The following is a 17,772-nucleotide window of genomic DNA, read 5'->3' as shown; positions in this document are numbered from 1 at the left end:
CTGCCGCAAAGTTACATTCACAGCTCTGTGATTCTGCCGCAAAGTTACATTCACAGCTCTGTGATTCTGCCGCAAAGTTACTTTCACAGCTCTGTGATTCTGCCGCAAAGTTACATTCACAGCTCTATGATTCTGCCGCAAAGTTACATTCACAGCTCTGTGATTCTACCGCAAAGTTACATTCACAGCTCTGTGATTCTGCCGCAAAGTTACATTCACAGCTCTGTGATTCTGCCGCAGTTACATTCACAGCTCTGTGATTCTGCCGCAAAGTTACATTCACAGCTCTGTGATTCTGCCGCAAAGTTACATTCACAGCTCTGTGATCCTGCCGCAAAGTTACATTCACAGCTCTGTGATTCTCCCGCAAAGTTACTTTCACAGCTCTGTGATCCTGCCGCAAAGTTACTTTCACAGCTCTGTGATTCTGCCGCAAAGTTACATTCGCAGCTCTGTGATTCTGCCGCAAAGTTACATTCGCAGCTCTGTGATTCTGCCGCAAAGTTACATTCACAGCTCTGCGATTCTGCCGCAAAGTTACATTCACAGCTCTGTGATTCTGCCGCAAAGTTACATTCACAGCTCTGTGATCCTGTCGCAAAGTTACATTCGCAGCTCTGTGATTCTGCCGCAAAGTTACATTCGCAGCTCTGTGATTCTGCCGCAACGTTACATTCGCAGCTCTGTGATTCTCCCGCAAAGTTACATTCACAACTCTGTGATTCTGCCGCAAAGTTACATTCACAGCTCTGTGATTCTGCCGCAAAGTTACATTCACAGCTCTGTGATCCTGCCGCAAAGTTACATTCACAGCTCTGTGATTCTGCCGCAAAGTTACATTCACAGCTCTGTGATTCTGCCTCAAAGTTACATTCATAGCTCTGTGATTCTGCCTCAAAGTTACATTCACAGCTCTGTGATTCTGCCGCAAAGTTACATTCGCATGAAGTTCTAGATGTCAGGTATGTACAATGCCCCTGTAACACATGCCGGCCTTTCCATCTCTTTTATAATCCTGCTCGACTAATAACAGTGTCTTAATGGTGTCTGAGGGTTATTGGACATGGAAACTACCTTAATTTCATGTGTCACATCTGTACATTTTAATGCTTTTTTTTACATTGGGTGATTGTCACTTTTCTGTATAAAGTGCACTGTACTAGACATCCCCGTGCATACTGGGAGAGTTCCCAGAGGGAATACGCAGCTGAGCACTGTGGGGATGGGGCCAGGTGCTCCCCATCATTAGGCCCCGCCCCCTTGAGGCATAGTGCCAGGAATCGCGTGGCCTTGAAGAGCGGTTGGTGGCCAAGATGACGAGGTTGAATGAGAATGACATCATCGTGCACTCATCTCTCCCATTTCCCTAGTAAGTGGCTGGGATGTGGGAGGATGAGCTACACAATACGTAGGCTAGTATGCCCCTGTGAAAGTTTTGTCCAACCCTGATCTCCAGCCTCTAATGGGGCCTATGTAAACTAAAGAAGTATACCGCCAAGTGGAACTACAAAGTGATATGTAAGTATGTAAGTCGGTGTGGCTTTATATAGTAGCAAATATAGCAGCAATGCAATTCAAAATATACAGTCCCCTAACATATCTTTCTGTAGCATAGGCTTCAGCAGCTGGGTGAGGCTGGACTGATAACTGATAATAATAGCTCACACAAAAGACATGGCACTTACACAGCAAATGGCTCCACTCCTACACTTCTGTGTTCATGTCTGTGAATCCTCGTTTACCCTCATTCACTAGTGTAGGTCTCTCAGTCCTTGTGTGCCAGACCAAAACCTGCAGCGAGTAAAGATTAATCAGTATATACAACATGCAGAGAATACAAAGCATGGGCTACATGTCCTCTGGTATGATAACGAGATATAATACAGTAACATAAGTGGGTTTTAAACCACATTTATTTACCCTGATACAAGTTCATTTAAAAAGAGCCAAATACACAAAAGTTGCCAAAAAACAAAAGTAGCATTTTTGTATTACAATACATGAAAGCCACACGTATCTTATGCTGGGTACACACTGGCAGATATATTGGCTTATCAAATGATCGGCATATATATCGGGTGCCAGTTGGCCAGTGTGTACCAGCGATATGTCTGTGAATGACGTCGTTCACAGAAATATCGCGTCGGCTCCGCTGCACAGCCATGCCCAGTACATCTGCAGATATATTGGGGTATAGTGCTGTGTGTAGGGGAGGTTTGCAGACCACCCGTACACTTGCAGCAGAGGTCGCAGAGAGGGGAGCCGCGACACGGGACCCGCGGCCAGATGATGATTGCTCAGTGTATATGAACAACCATCACCTGCACATATATCTATCAGGTGTTTACCCAGCATTAGAAATATTTTAGCATCTTCATTTCAGTTTTTAAAAGATTTAAAAAAATGGGGATGACTTAATGTTTGCCAAATACATTGCGTTGTAATCTGGAGAAATGGGGAGCAGGCGCACTCAATCAAAACATACTGAGGAGAGAATTAGAGCTGCTTATTGGTGAGGTCACCACTAACCTCTAATAATTGTACAATAATCACAGAACACTTAACGTGTTGACCCAAGTAGCGTTCAATAAATAAAATGAAGAAATCTTTATAAGTCAATGAGGATTTTAAAATCATTGACGGGGTTGATGGTGCGTGGGTACAGACAAAAGAAATCGATGTATGGTCTGTAATGATTTACCACAGTGTATAGCTGCTAAGAAAAATAATTTTTCGATGCACAGAATAGTTAATATGGCCAATTAAAAAATTTCTAAAAAAACATAAGTGAACGTAGTAAAAATAAATTCATGTACTGTAGATATAGCAACAAAGTTTATGTTCTTTGGTGTCCTAGCATCACAACTTTATCCAAAGTCAACCCCGTCCCCCGTGTGACCCATCCTCTTTCCCCCTGTATGTCTCCCCAATGTTTGCTTATTTGTATAAAATTTGTGACAAAGGTATTTTGACAATATTTATAGCATTCATATATAATTTGTCTAATTACGTTAATTGTCAACAATAGTTCTACAATACATTATCAAATAAATATATATATTATTTTAAAACCCTCATTGACTTACAGCATATTATATATTGCATTGTTTTTATGTTTTAAACTTTGTATTATTAATGTGATAGATTAAGCTTAAAAAATGAGTTTACCATCTTTTACATAATTGTCTTAGGGGGGAATTCAATTGGATTTTTGTGTCCTCTCAAACCCGATCTCTCATTTAAAGTGAAGTGGCGATATTCCGTTGTTTGTGCTAGTGGGTGCGAGTAAAACAACTAAACCCATCTAAAGTACTGGGCATGCGTGTGTTTGAGTGCCCAAAAGCTGGACTTTTCGCAGATTTCTGTTTGCCATCTCAGGTGGGTGCGAGCAGAAATAATGGGCACCCGCGTCACTTGGGCTCATTTGGATGCCCCTTCGGGCATCCAAAAAACATTTGAATTCCCCACTGTTTTAGACTCCCCCCATTGGCCGTCTTTACGATTGGGTGCCCAACGGAGCAATTTAATTGTTGCTGCATTCAGACGCCTAAAGCCACGGGGGGACATATTTTTTCTCGCAGCCTCCTGAGACGCAAGAAGAAATGTGCAAAGTTCGTTTTTTTGGGCACCCTAACCACTTCTTTGGTTTAGCCATGCACAGTGTGCTAATACAAACGAGGGTCCGATTTGAGAAACAATTGAATTGCTCCGTTGGGTGCCTATTCGTATAGATGCCCAGCAGGGGGTATCTAAACCAATTGAATTGAATAGGAAAAAGTCTTGATTCAAAGAGGTCCAAATTGTTCTTCTTACTTGATTCATTACAGTAACTATGGATAAAACCCAAAAATGATCTATATACAAAAAAATCCACTCGCACATTACTACCAACCACCAATGCTATTGAATATAGCAGAGAGGAAACAGACTCCTCCTTCACCAGTCAGCCCATCTCAAGTATACGATCTTCTCTCCAGTCAATGATCCTCCCTCTTTGTTTTCACCATCGAGCTATATAATGGTTCCCACTCACCATAAATTAGAGGTCGAGGTCCATTGAAAGGTTTCTTTACCATTCACCCCTACTGATTCCTATACTCCAGCATAGACGACTCCTTTCCGTCCCTTTTCCACGAATAAATAGACATGTACTCACCAGTGTGCCCCTTGGTTCGTTCACACAAAGGTTTCTCTAAATTCCTCTGTACCCCTGAAATCTTCAGTCCTCAAGCAGGTAGAGTTTTGTTTCATAAAAAGTTTTTTATTCACAAAGTTCACATAAAATATGTAAAAGTAGATAAAACACAAATCCACTGTGTGCCAGCCAAAAGGATACAACCCCAATTGCCCGGGAAGTGAAGTTGCTATCCACGTCCAGATGGAAAAAGACATCAGCCACACAAAACCACTGGAGGATCACTCTAGTAATAACAGGTCCACCACCATCTACGCGTTTCAGACTAATGAGTCCTTCCTCATTAGTCTGAAACGCGTAGATTCTGGTGAACCTGTTATTACTATATCCCAGATGTATTATAGAGGAACTGCCACCCCGCAATCCCTCCATTTTCGACAGCAGCAAAAAACCCCCATAGGTTTCTTTGTCGGATTTACCAAGCTCTGGAATTAAGACTCCAGTTATTTTATAGTAATCCCCTTCCCCAAGGAAAAGCACCAGGACTCGTATGTTTACATGGCAGCCTGTGAAGATTAACATGGCAGCCACACAGCACAGGGATCTATTCAGATCCCTAACTGCTGTGTCTGCACTGCAGACCCCCGGAGCTGAGCACTGAAGACAGTGAAGACACGTGGCCCGCCCCCCTGAAAGAAGACAGGTGAGCCGGGCTAAGGATAAGGAGGGGGGCCGGACACCCGCGGGAAGGGGGGGGGCAGTAAAGTCCACAGCCTGTCTTCAAGCTGCTTTCAGCTGGGCAGGTCCTCCTCTGCTCCCCCTGGAGCTGCTGATCTGACTGTGTTCTCCCGGCAGAACACAGTAAAGTTAAAAAAATTAAAATAAATCTTCAGCAAGCCGGGCGGGAGGTCGGGGTCCACGGCTGCAGCCAGTTGGGGTCCAGGCGATCAGGTAGGTGGGGGAGGGGGCCACCTACCTGGCTGCCTGGATCCCGACAGGCTGCAGTCGTGGACCCCGACCTCCCATTCGGCTTGCTGAAGATTGTTTTTAATTTATTTTTGAATAAAAACTTTTTTTTTTTACTTTACTGTGTTCTGCCGGGAGAACACAGTCAGAGCAGCAGCCGGAGCCAGAGGAGGGACCAGGGAGCTACAGAGGGAGCAGAGGAGGACCTGCCCAGCTGAAAGTATAACCTGAGAGTGGCGTATAGTAACACTATCAAATTTAGAAAAAAACTTAATTTTCGGATTTTGATGAATAGCCTAATTTGTACATCACCATACTAATGTATGGGGAGTGTGGAAATTAACGCAGGCAGACTTTACCAGGAGATATCAGTGATATCTCCTGTGTTAAGTGTGTTAATGAATACTAAAAAAAACGGTAATTAAGGAAAATGTCCTTAAAACCGTTATTTTAGTGTTGATGAATAGGCCCCTGTGTATGTGTATAAGAGCGATTTTATCTTCTGAGGCTTGGGAAGAAAAAAGTTTCACTTTGAGATCTGCATTGAAGACACTTGGCAAATTATAGCGTTATGGGGCACATCCACTAGCAGATAGGGGAATGACAGTACGATTACAACATTGTAATCGTACAGTTGTTCCTCTTCCCCTGCAGTGCCTACACCGAGTGATATGTCGTTCAGTGCAGGCACCCTCCCTCATCCCTGTAATCCCTATAATCGTTCAGGCGATTATAGATGTCAGAAACGACCAGCGGGAGCGCGCATTGCTGGTCGTTTCCGACATTATAGTGCACCATTTGTGCACGATTAATGAGCGATAGAACGATAACGATGTAGTTATTGTTTAATCACTCATTAATATCGCCTAGTGGATGTGCGCCTTTATAGTAAATGCTGAAACTTTGATAGATACAGTAGCAGCAGATTTTCCTGGCCTTTTCTAGCCGGGTAAATCTCCATCACTGTAATCTCCTTAGTAAGATTGCTGCAGATCTAAATGACAGGGGCATATTACAAGGTGAGCAAAGCAGTTTACAGACTTACTCAACGTGGGATTACGTTTAACATTAATTGATATTACATAGTTTTGATGGCATTTTTCAAATGTCTTTATCTTTGATGGACCATGGGGAAGAACCCTTTGGGTATCTTGAATTGTGAGAATACTTCTTTGGGCAATTTTTTTTTATATGAATTTAGCGCTAAGAGTTTATCAGTAAGATCTTTGGCCCGGCCATCTCAGCTCTCCTGTCTCTGTAGCTAATACAGAGTAAGCCCATTTAGAAGGAGAACGGTTGTAGTTGGTTTCTAATTTCTGAAGTGAATTAGTCATGTCTAGAATGTTGCTTTTAGAATGTTCCAGTTTAGAATGAGAAGCCACAAAATGGCCTCCGGTAACTGCTGTGTGACAGTCAGATAATAACGCGTTTCCTAGTCTCTGGGTTTGGTGGGAGATTTATCAAACCTTCTAAAAAAAAGGGTAAGTAGAGTGGGATGTAGTTATGATACCGGTGGCTGCAATGCCGTCGGTTTCAATACCGACATCCAAAGCCTGACAAGGGACTTAAGATAGGCGTCGAAATATTGACACCTGTATTAATCCCAATGCCGGAACACCGAAGGATGTCAAGCCGAACGAGGTAAGTCTGGGGTGCCCTTAGCGTTAGCCGCGTGGGGGGGAGGGTTAGGTTTAGGGAGCATGGTGGGGTTAGGTTTTGGGGGGGTTAGGGTTAGGCACCCCTAGGGGGGAGGGTTAGGCACCACTGGGGGGTTTAGGGTTAGGCACTAAGGGGGAGGGTTAGGTTTAGGCACAAAGAGGTGGTTAGGTTTAGGCATGGGGAGGGTTAGGGTGCGGGGTGGGGAGGGTTAGGGTTAGGCTACAAGAAGGGAGGGTTAGGGGGAGAAGTATAATTTCCCGATACCAACCATCGTGATGCCGCTGTCGGTATTCTGACAGGAGGCCTCCTGACAGCCGGTATTACATACCAATTCCAGAAGAGGTGTTGCCCAAAGAAAACTAGCAATCAAGTCATAGAAGGTACTAACTAGACAGTGCTGTAACTAAGGGTGTGGAAGCATGGAGCGCAGGGTGGCTTGCAGGGTGCCTGGAATGGCAGACACTAGCGCTACTGCAGATACTCAAGAGACACTCAGGGCAAGCACGCTGCAGCCTGTGGAGCTGCCCAAAGCATCCTTAGGATGCACCAGGTAATGTTCTACTTAACAGAGCCAGCAGTATAGCTGATGCCCCCACCCCTTATGTGTGACATCATGATGTCACATGTTTAGGGGGCGGGGCCAGCACAGGGCAGCATAAAGCCCTGTTATGCTGCTGGTACTAGATAAATGATAACTAGAATCACCACATGTCCTCTTTAGAAGGTTTGATACAGTTCAGGAAGCCTGGCCGAGACTTGGGTCATACGCCTTTACTAGTGTAACGGGTGTGTTGGATAATAAGATATCTGCACATTGACTCTGGGGATGATTCAGCATTGCATGTATGTGCAATGTAGAAAGCAGATTCCCGAATACCGGGAATCTGTGCGTGCGCAGGACCTGTTGTGCGAATGCACAGAACAGGTCCTGCAGGCAGTGGTGGTGCGGATAGTAGTCAGTGCTGTTTTCCGGGAGAGGCAAGGCCCTGGGACTGCGTCCACGGATGCAGTTTCCTGGCCAGCTTGCATAAGTCACGATGGTGATCCCAGCCTATGACCTCGGTCACAGTGCTGAGATCGCAAATGCAGCAGGGGGTGTCATACAGGGGGTGTCACACAGGGGGTGTCAGACACCTCCTGCTGCATTTGCATATTAGCAAGGATGGAATTGCAAAGCTGCCTGCGTGCATACATCACGTCTATAGCCTGCATGCAGCTTTGCAATTCCATCCTAAGCTGAATCACATCCTCTGATATTACCTCTTCTGGTATAAATTGTAAATGATTGGCTATGAATATAGATACTCCTACTTCGTCTTGTCTGCCATCGCACACGACAGTGTTACAATGTAGACACCTAGATAGTAGATGAAAGTGGTAATTTGCCTAAAAAATTTTCTTCCTGGAAAAATAAATCATCCTCTGAAGTTTGCTTCAAAGTGGAAAAGAATTTGGAACATTTATCAGGGGACACTCGACTGGTAGAACGCGGTGATGTCCAGCTGCACTGAAGCCACAGCTGTCCCTATTGGCTGTTCCATATGACAACAATAGCCAATAAGATTCAGGTCAATACTAATTGGCTGAGGCTGACCGGCATCCGGTCAGTTCAAGTTTCAACAGCTGAGATCCTCTTCACCAGCACCGGCGGTTCCACGCTGCATTCAGGATACAGTCTGCTCACATCGCACGCACTCTCTGCATCTATAACTACAGCCACGCTGAGTCACACAGTGCCTCCGAGCTACACAGCGTGGGTCTCCGGGGAGCAGAGTCTGGATAATCAAAGGGACTAAGGGCCTGATTCAGACCTGCTCGTGAGCGCCTAGAGCTCGCAAAGCGGGTCAATGGCCAGGCAGTGCGCATGGAAGCCCTGGAGCGAGCGAGAAATCACTCGCACTGGCGCTTGCATCCAAAAGGGGGGGCTGTTGATGTTGATCGACAGCTCGCCCCATTTGGCAGGCGGGTCGGGGGGGGGGGTCGCTGGCCAAACGGAGGCGCTTGGGGGCGGCCCTACTGACACGAGTGATGTCGGTAGTGAGCTTCCGGCTCTATTAGAGGTGGAAGCTCACTGGGGCTTGCGGCAGACGCGACCCTACCACAAGGGTCTCGTCGCAAACCCGATGGTCGCCACCGACATGCCCATCACCTGGCCATTCGCAAAAGCTGTGGGTGGTCACCCACAGCTTAGCGAGCGACCAGAAGGTCGGACATTAAAAAAAAAAAAAAACGCCCTTCAGACCAGCGAGCGGGTCTGAATCACGGCCTAAGAGTGGGGTGAGAGAGCTATCACCTCACTGTGCAGTAAAATGTCACCTAACACCTTCCTGCATCCAACAACCAAGTTACTGTCGGCTTCTATCTGCAGCATTTCTCATACTGTGGACATGTTGGGCAAATATTGAAGAAGGTGCTTCTAATTTTTTTAATTCTATATCTTAATTTATGTCTGTACCAATTGCCAAAATCCACAAAGCTCTGGATCTAGTGTAGCACAGCTACAGATTAAACACTGGACACATTTGTAACTCTGAGCTGCTAATTATGTAACCATGAAATGTATCTATAGTTCAGTAGGTTAATAATGATGTTTCTGCAGTTCACAATATAAAGAACTTTCTCTAAGCTTTGCCCCAACCCTAGATGGGCACTGTTACCATTTCTCTCCTAAGCAGAAGAGAAGAGAATATCAGTATAATATCAAGATACATGACACTGGGGGAGGTGTACTAAGCTCTGGATAGTGATAAATTGGAGAGGGATAAACTCCGAGCCACTCAGCTCCTGTCATGTTACAGGCTGTGCTTGAAAAATGACAGTTAGGAGCTGATTGGTTGGTACTTTATCACTCTCCAATTTATCACTTTCCAGAGCTTAGTACATCTGCCCCTATATGTATGAATGATGAATGCTTAAGGCATGGTTGTAAAACTTGTGTACTCTAAGTGCAATTATCTGAAGTTAGTTTTTCATTTCATATGTATTATAATTTTGTTGTTGTAGATTTTAACAAGCAGACCGGCCGAGTGCGTTCCCCAACTGTTCCCTTACCAGCCAGATGCAGTCCCTACTGTTACCGTCCAGATGGCTTCAGAAGCCAGGACTCACTTTCCCTCCCCATTCCTGAAACCTGGTGTGGGAGAAATTAACAAACAGAATATTTTGCATTATGTGTTCCTGCAGATTTTGTGATTCTAATATTAACTTTCTTCAAAGCAATGCACAACTTTCTTCTCTGTACTGTTCTATACCATGAGAAAAAACTGTGTATTTGTGTGTATACAGTGCATCCGGAAAGTGTTCACAACACTTCACTTTTTCCACATTTTGTTATGTTACAGCCTTTCTCCAAAACGGAATAACTTCATTTTTGTCCTCAAAATTCTACACACAATACCCCATAATGACAACGTGTAAAAAGTTTATTTTAGATTTTTGAAAATTTAATAATAAATAAAAACACTAAGAAATCACATGTACATAAGTATTGATGGCCTTTGCCATGAAGCTCAAAATTGAGCTCAGGTGCATCCTGTTTCCACTGATCATCCTTGAGATGTTCGTACAGCTTATTTGGAACCACATGTGGTAAATTCAGTTGTTTGGACATGATTTTGAATGGCATACACCTGTCTATATAAGGTCCCACACTTGACAGTGCATGTCAGAGCACAAACCAAGCATGAAGTCCAAGGAATTGTCTGTAGATGTCCAAAACAGGATTGTCTCGAAGCACAAACATGGGGAAGGGTACAGAAAAATAGCTGCTGCTTTGAAGGTCCCAATGAGCACAGTGGCCTCCTTTTTCTGTAAATGGAAGAAGTTCAGAACCACCAGGACTCTTCCTAGAGTTGGTCAACCGTCTAAACTGAGCGATCTGCGGAGAAGGGCCCTAGTCAGGGAGGTGACCAAGAACCCGATGGTCACTCTGTCAGATATACCTCTGTAGAGAGAGGAGAACCTTCCAGAAGGACAACCATCTCTGCAGCAATCCACCAATCAGGCCTGTACATTAAAGTGGCCAGACGGAAGCCACTCCTTAGTAAAAAGCACATTGCAGCACACCTGGAGTTTGCCAAAATGCACCTGAAGGACTCTCTGGTGTGATGAGACAAAGAATGAACTCTTTAGCATTAATGCCAGGCGTTATGTTTGGAGCAAACCAGGCATCACTCATCACCAGGCCAATACCATCCCTACAGTGAAGCATGGTGGTGGCAGCATCATGCTGCGGGGATGTTTTTCAGCGGCAGGAACTGGGATACTAGTAAACGCGTTTCGTCCGTATCTTGGTCTTCTTCAAGATTATCCCTTGAAGAAGTCCAGGATACGGACAAAACGCATTGGATGCTCCTATTCTCTACCCATTCATGAACTTGCCATTTTTTATCAGATAAGCTATATATTTTTTATCCTTATTTACTCTGATTTTTTACAGTACTTTTATATATTTATATGTGGATTTTTTAGTTTTTATGTATTTTGTCCTCCATGTGGAAGGATATTATTGTTGTCTTTAATTAAAACTATTTTATACTTTTTTAAATGAGTTGTTTGCACTTTCATAACTTTGCACTTTAATAATGAATGCACGATTGCACATCTTCATGAAATCTTGTTGATATTCATTCCTGTTACTCCATTGTTTGGGAGATATCCCCTAATGAATTATTTCTTGCACTAAAGCACTTTTTGTACATTGAACTAGGCACTTTAATACCGTTTTTTTGTATATATATATAAGGGTATATAAGCACATAAGGCGCTCTATTCCAGTTTCAATAGTTCCATTTTTCATATGTAGCAGATCACCACTGATACATTGTTTCTACTGAGCTGACACCCATATTTCTGGGGGAGTGCATGATAACCGGCTTTACATCTGGGTTTGGTTAAAGTATATATGTGTGTGAGGTAAGAAACACATAACTGAAATATTATTTAAGAGGGTTTATACCCAGTTGGCGCTGTAATCTCTAGCTAAACATATATATATGAAAAAAACAATAGTCTAGGAACTGGCGCTTTCTGATGATATAAAGTCAATTAGTGTCCAAGTGAAAAAAAAGTGTCCTTATTAAAAAATTGTCCTTATTTAAAGAATAAAAATACACTTCTCCAAATAATAAGAGATGGCAGCTTTTTCCTCAGGGTGCTGATTTAGGCCAACAGCTAAATGGAATCTAAAGAAATGGGAAAGAGGAAAAGGCGCCTGATAGTGTAGTATACTTAGTAGGAAGATGTTGGACATACAACAAATAAGTTTTATGTGCGTACCAGATTTTTTAGGAGTTAGTAGATATATTCCAATTATGAATATTCCAGTATTCCAAAAAAGTGACCCGTGCAATATAAATATATAGTAAAAAATGTGAAAAAATTAATAATAGTGTATTAAAGAGTGAATAAAAAAACGCTGATGTATATATATAAATTTTTTTTAATAGAATATGGGGGACAAAAAGGATAATAACAACGTGGGGTCTATAAAATGGAGGGGGAAGGTACAATTGATAAAAACACAATTACATAAATCTAGGTATATATTAGGTAAAGCTAAGTATAAAAATCATAAAACTTAGCTGAATAAAAAAGTCCAATAAAGTGCTGGTGCAGGCGCTTCAATAGCTGCCTGTTTCTTAGTCCATATGCTGGTGGATGGAGGAGGCCCCAACGCGTTTCGTCTCTCTAAGACTTCTTCAAAGGGAGCAGGAATTAATTAATTAGGTATATATATATGCATAGAAATTTTACTTCAGTATTCCATAGTAACATCTGACAAAAAGGTCTAAAGCCACTGAAGCAGAAAACTTTGTGAAAACCAATACCAACTCTTGGCCATGGCTGTATGTATGTATGCATGTATGTATATAACATTACGACTAGTGTCATGGTCATTATTTGTAGCTGTCCAGTCTCATGAGTGCCGTCTTTACATATCTGTATATATATATATATATATATATATACCAAACAGAATGAGCCAGCACATCCTCTTATGCAAAGCAGCAAATACATTTTAATCCACCATCAAAAGTCCAAAAAAAGCAAAAAAGCATTCATTAAGAAGGTGCATATCTGTAACGAAAGGTCAGGTAAGGATACTGGATTTTAACCTCTATACGCATCTACCTATACCTTCTAAACCCTGCCTATAAACCTCTAAAATTGACGCTATTTACGTACGCAGTCATACAGTAAAATAAAGACTTTACACCTTGAACATGTGTTTCCAAAGCACAAAGTATTATTCAAGTAAAGTACAGTCAGTTACACGCTGTGATCTAAGTACAATTTAGCGCAAAGAATTATACAGACCAAAGATACAGTTATACATTACGCACGCGCTCTGGACCAGATACTGGCATCAGCAAGAAACCTCCATTAATCAGCAAGAAGACTCCAGACTGGGGTCACAACACACACCTTTATACCCTCACAGAAACAGACAACACAAAAGAGGGGTTTGTTGCTAATCCCATTGGTTCCCAGTGCGGGTGCATCTGTTACAGGGCATTTAACAGGTTGGTTCAAATGGACACAGAACAGCCTCTAACAGCTTGTTGCCTCCTCTATTTCCCCTGCATGCACATCTAGGCTGTTGGTTTCACAAAATACATTTTGGTGCTTTATATCTCTACGGTCCATAAGTTGAGAATGCATGTTGTGATCTTCACACCGATGATACCGGAAAGCTGTTGAGAAAGTGCAGATCAGTACAATACCAAACACGGCTTATTTATCACGTATTAACCTTAGATACCAAAATAGTCTTTATTTCACAGCATTTGTAATAAATGTATAAAACTTGGATCATACACTTTAAAGCTATGGAACCTTTTATGTGAGTGTGCATTATGTAAGTATTAGGGGTTTGGGAAAAGACGCTAGTTAGGTTTATCTGATTTGGGGCAGATGTGCACGCATGCAGCTAATAAACAGCGTTCACATGCAGGATATTGTGCATTCGCTAATGTACGTCATGTTAGCAGCGCAACTGTGCGTAATGTGCGGTGTTTATGCATGTGATTCTATTTATGATGGATTTCATATATATATATTAGGGGTGTGCACCGGCCACTTTTCGTGTTTTGTGTTTTGGTTTTGGATCTGGATCTTTCTTCGTGTTTTGGATCTGGATTGGTTTTGCCAAAACCACCCTTCCGTGTTTTGGGTTCTGGGTTTTGTGTTTTGGATCTGTATTTTTTTTTTAAAAAGCATAAAAACAGCTAAAATCACAGAATTTGTTGGTTTCTCTGCTCCTATGCTATTATTAACCTCAATAACCTTAATTTCCACTCATTTCCAGTCTATTCTGAACACCTCACACCTCACAATAGTGTTTTCATGTCCAAAAGGTTGCACCGAGGTAGCTGGATGACTATGCTAAGCGACACGAGTGGGCGGCACAAACACGTGACCCATCTAGGAGTGACACTGCAGTGGCAGACAGGATGGCAGTTAGAAAAACTAGGCCCCAAACTGTACATAATGCAAAGAAAAAAAAGAAGTGCAAGATGGAATTGTCCTTGGGCCCTCCCACCCACCCTTATGTTGTATAAACAGGACATGCACACTTTAACAAATCAATCATTTCAGCGCCAGGGTCTGCCACACAACTGTGGCTGAAATGATTGGTTCGTTTGGGCCCCCACAAAACAAGCTGGCAATTAATGTGTCCCTGCACAAACTGGCTCTACGGAGGCAAGATGTCATCCTCATCCTCCTCATCCACCGATTCCTCACCCTCTTCAGTGTGTACATCCTCATCCTCACAAAGTATTAACTCGTCCCCACTTGAATCCACCACCACAGGTCCCTCTGTACCTTCTGGAGGCTGGTCTGCCTGGAAGAGCTGATAATTCATTTTGATGAACATCATCTTCTCCACATTCTGTGGAAGCAACCTCCTACGCCTTTCGCTGACAAGGTTCCCGGCTGCACTAAACACTCTTTCGGAGTACACACTGGAGAGGGGGCAACTCAGGTAAAATAGAGCCAGCTTGTACAGGGGCCTCCAAATTGCCTCTTTTTCCTGCCAGTACAGGTATGGACTGTCTGACATGCCTACTTGGATGCTGTCACCGATGTAATCCTCCACCATTCTGTCAATGGTGACAGTATCATATGCAGTGACAGTAGACATGTCAGAAATTGTTGCCAGGTCCTTCAGTCCGGACCAGATGTCCAAACTTGGTCCTGCCTGCCCTGCATCACCGCCAGCGGGTTGCTTAGGATACCTAAGTTTTTTCCTGGCAGCCCCAGTTGCGGGAGAAAATGAAGAAGGAGCCGTTGACGTGTCACGTTCCGCTTCAGCTGACAGTGTGTTCACCAGCAGGTCTTTGCACCTCTGCAGGCTTGTGTCGGCCGGAAAGAGAGACACCACATAGGCTTTAAACCTAGGATCAAGCACGGTGGCCAAAATGTAGTGGTCTGATTTCAACAGATTGACCACCCTGGAATCCTGGCAAAGCGAATGAAGGGCTTCATCCACAAGTCCCACATGCCGAGCGGAATCGCTCCGTCTTAGCTCCTCCTTCACTTTCTCCAGCTGCTTCTGCAAAAGCCTGATGAGGGGAATGACCTGACTCAAGCTGGCTGTGTTTGAACTGACTTCACGTGTGGCAAGTTCGAAGGGCTGGAGAACCTTGCACAACACGGAAATCATTCTCCACTGCGCTTGAGTCAGGTGCATACCCCCTCCTTTGCCTATGTCATAGGTGGATGTATAGGCTTGTATGGCCTTTTGCTGCTCCTCCATCCTCTGAAGCATATAGAGGGTTGAGTTCCACCGCGTCACAACCTCTTGCTTCAGGTGATGGCGGGGCAGGTTCAAGAGTGTTTGCTGGCGCTCCAGTCTTCGGCACGCAGTCGCTGAATGGCGAAAGTGGCCAGAAATTTTTCGGGCCACCCAAAGCGTCTCCTGCACGCCCCTGTCGCTTTTCAGAAAATTCTGCACCACCAAGTTTATTGTGTGAGCAAAACATGGGACGTGCTGGAATTTGCCCAGATGTAATGCCCGCACAATATTGGTGGCGTTGTCAGATATCACAAATCCCCAGGAGAGTCTAAGTGGGGTAAGCCACTGGGCGATGATTTCCCTCAGTTTCTCTAAGAGGTTGTCGGCGGTGTGCCTCTTACTGAAACCGGTGATACACAGCGTAGCCTGCCTTGTAACGAGCTGGCGTTTCTGAGATGCTGCTACTGGTGACGCTGCTGCTGTTGATGCGTAAGGTGATACATCTACCCAGTGGGCTGTCACAGTCATATAGTCCTTAGTCTGCCCTGTTCCACTTGTCCACATGTCCGTGGTTAAGTGGACATTGTGTACAACGGCATTTTTCAGGACACTGAGGACACTTTTTCTGACGTTTCTGTACAGTCTCGGTATCGCCTGCCTAGTGAAGTGGAATCTAGACGGGATTTGGAACCGGGGACACACTACCTCCATCAATTGTCTAAATCCCACTGCACTAATGGCGGATACCGGACGCACGTCTAACACCAACATAGCAGTCAAGGCCTCAGTTATACGTTTTGCTTCAGGATGACTGCTGTCGTACTTCATCCTCCTCGCTAAGGACTGTTGGAGGGTCAATTGTTTAGTAAAAGTAGTGGTGTTCCTACTTCCTCTCTGGGATGATGAACGACTCCCAGCAGCAGCAACAGCAGCAGCGGCAGCAGTAGGCGTAGCAATGCAGGATCCTCCAGAGGAATCCCGGATAGGAGAGTCAGTCATGCCAGTGACATGGCCTGCAGGACTACTTCCGATCCTGACTAAGGAGGAAATTGACGAGGAGGGAGTTGACGGTGTGGTTTGCAGGCGCTTGGATACAACAGGACAACGGGATTTAGGTGTCCCTGGACTGCTTACGGTCTTAGCCAAAGTTTCTGAACTTGACAGTAACTTTTTATGAACGCGCTGCAGGTGCCGTATAAGGGAGGATGTTCCTAGGTGGTTGACGTCCCTACCCCTACTTATTTCACCTTTACATATGGTACATATGGCAAGACAGTTGTTGTCCGGATTTGGATAGAAATATTGCCAGACCAAAGAGGTGGAATGTTTGGTCTTCTGCCCAGGCATGACCGTGATGGGCTTTTTCATCCCACGGACAACAACTGTCTCCCCCGGAGCCTGATTTAAACAAACCACATCACCATCAGAATCCTCCTCGCCAACTTCCTCCTCAGCGCCAGCTACACCAGTATCCTCATCCTGTTGTACTTCAACAGTGACATCTTCAATTTGCATATCAGCAAGTGGACTGTGGGTGCTCCTTTCAGCACTTGCAGGGGGCGTGCAAATGGTGGAAAGAGCCACCTCTTCACGTCCAGTGCTGGGAAGGTCAGGCATCGCAACCACCACCACACTTGGACTCTCCTTGGGGATTTGTGATATCTTCTTAGAAAGCACAGTTCTTCGCTGTGCTTTTGCCAGCTTAACTCTTTTGATTTTTTTAGTGGGAGGAGGGCTTCCATCGTCATGTGAAGCTGAACCACTAGTCATGAACATACTAGGGATCGACCTTAGCCGTTCCTTGCCACTCCGTGTCGTAAATGGCATATTGGCAAGTTTACGTTTCTCTTCAGCTGATTTAAATGTCTTTTTCAAGGTCATTTTCCTGAACTTTGCCATTTGGGATTGTATGTGCCCTCTACTATGACATTGGGCATCGGCCTTGGCAGACGACGTTGATGGCATGTTATCGTCTATGTCATGACTAGTGGCAGCAGCTTCAGCACTAGGAGGAAGTGGTTCTTGATCTTTCTCTATTTTATTTTTATCTGAGAAAGTTTGGTCCTCCATTTATGTTATATCGATTTGATATATACGTGCGGCTAAACACAGAAAATAATTTTTTTTTTGGTTTGGACTGGAGTGTACTTTGTGGGTTACAGCACCCTTTAACGGTCAAGCCAGCCGGCCCTTTACTTATGACACAGGCGCACTCTTGGCACTACTTTGTTGATGCACGTGCGGCTACTGCGCACACAATTCACAAACACAG

The 17,772-nt window shown here is 44.1% G+C and overlaps 1 protein-coding gene across 1 annotated transcript in view; it reads right to left on the bottom strand.

The window, feature by feature from the left end:
- The window catches only part of LOC148477619 (galactosylgalactosylxylosylprotein 3-beta-glucuronosyltransferase 1-like), a 184,562-nt gene that overhangs the window by 3,856 nt on the left and 162,934 nt on the right, over positions 1–17,772 (bottom strand). The window contains exon 5 of the mRNA XM_088456446.1: positions 1,686–1,791. Within this exon, the coding sequence (XP_088312572.1) occupies positions 1,705–1,791 (87 nt within the window). The 3' untranslated portion in view covers positions 1,686–1,704. The remainder of the gene's footprint in view (positions 1–1,685; positions 1,792–17,772) is intronic.

Source organism: Taudactylus pleione, unplaced genomic scaffold (assembly GCF_031769625.1).
Source record: "Taudactylus pleione unplaced genomic scaffold, aTauple2 ptg000705l, whole genome shotgun sequence".
In the NCBI taxonomy this organism is placed as follows: Eukaryota; Metazoa; Chordata; class Amphibia; order Anura; family Myobatrachidae; genus Taudactylus; species Taudactylus pleione.
The sequence above is the reverse complement of the archived record's forward strand: the minus strand, read 5'-3'. Positions and strand labels throughout refer to the sequence as shown.